The sequence below is a fragment of the Perkinsus marinus genome, assembly GCF_000006405.1.
Source record: "Perkinsus marinus ATCC 50983 genomic scaffold scf_1104296959682, whole genome shotgun sequence".
NCBI classification, from domain to species: Eukaryota; Perkinsozoa; order Perkinsida; family Perkinsidae; genus Perkinsus; species Perkinsus marinus.
In genome coordinates, this window is record NW_003206324.1 from 1 (window position 1) to 970 (window position 970).

General features: G+C 49.4%; 1 protein-coding gene across 1 annotated transcript; it reads right to left on the minus strand.

Annotated features, from left to right (window-relative positions):
* Positions 1-170: 170 nt before the first annotated feature.
* Positions 171-475, minus strand: Pmar_PMAR014373 (hypothetical protein; the record flags this gene model as incomplete). Its single annotated transcript, XM_002773023.1, has 3 exons — positions 171-288; positions 332-412; positions 458-475. Coding segments are annotated over 3 exons (217 nt in total), but the record flags the coding sequence as incomplete, so codon positions are not given.
* Positions 476-970: the final 495 nt, after the last annotated feature.

Sequence of the window (970 nt, forward strand, 5' to 3'; positions counted from 1 at the left end):
TACTCCCAAGAAGACTTACCATAATCCTCGCTGGACCAATGTCGCACACTGGCTGAGTCAGCCCTGCTAGACGGAATCTTGACAGGTCCGAGCGACCGGAGAGTATGAGCTCTTCCTGAGGGCCTGAATGAGCATCTATGATAAGTTCGTGATGGGCCCGTCTTGATTACGCATGCCGAAGCTGTTCATGGCGAACATGTTGTTTTGAAACCCGATGGCTGGGGAGAGTTGCAGCTCATGCCACTCGCCATCGTAATCGAAACGCAGAAGCACTTCCGATAAGGACATCTACGAAGTGAGCGAGTTATGGTATGACGAGTTGCCTTACTACCATCTTCATGCCGGCTCCTTTGGAAATCATATGCAACTTCACCTCGCCCTCGATGGTAGGTACACCCTCGCTAGCCGGAGACTAACGACAAGATTCAAAATAGGTCCGGTGAGCAACCATTCTCACATCAGCCAAAGGCGTCATAGTATAAACTCCTCGATATATCGAACTGGGCTTCCCTACGTTGCTGCTGTCCAATGCGGCTAAAATGAGATGGTCAGTAAATCAGGAAAAGGCAGAAGATATCTACCTGCGAAGTTGGAAGCGTATCGATGGTCTGCTGAAGAAGCTTCTGAGTCGATCATGAGCCAGAAGCCAATAACGAGGATGAACCCCAATAGTACATCACTCCTATCACCAACAGTAAAGGACGGGAGGCTCTGCAATATTACCATCGCCAATGGTTGGTAGTAGGTGAGGGTTGGTTCCATACCGAGGCTCTTGAACCGAGGCTTACGGGAGGCATTAGACTTTCTGTTCGAATTTTCACTGTCAATGGTTCTGGTCTGTCGCGAGGCGTTCGCGTTTACAAGTAATAACCGCGCTCGCCGTTGTAATCGATTCGTTGTCATGTTATGAAGACCCGAGACTATAGTATGCGACGCGGATGACGTTGCAGACATAGCAATACTGGAGTGA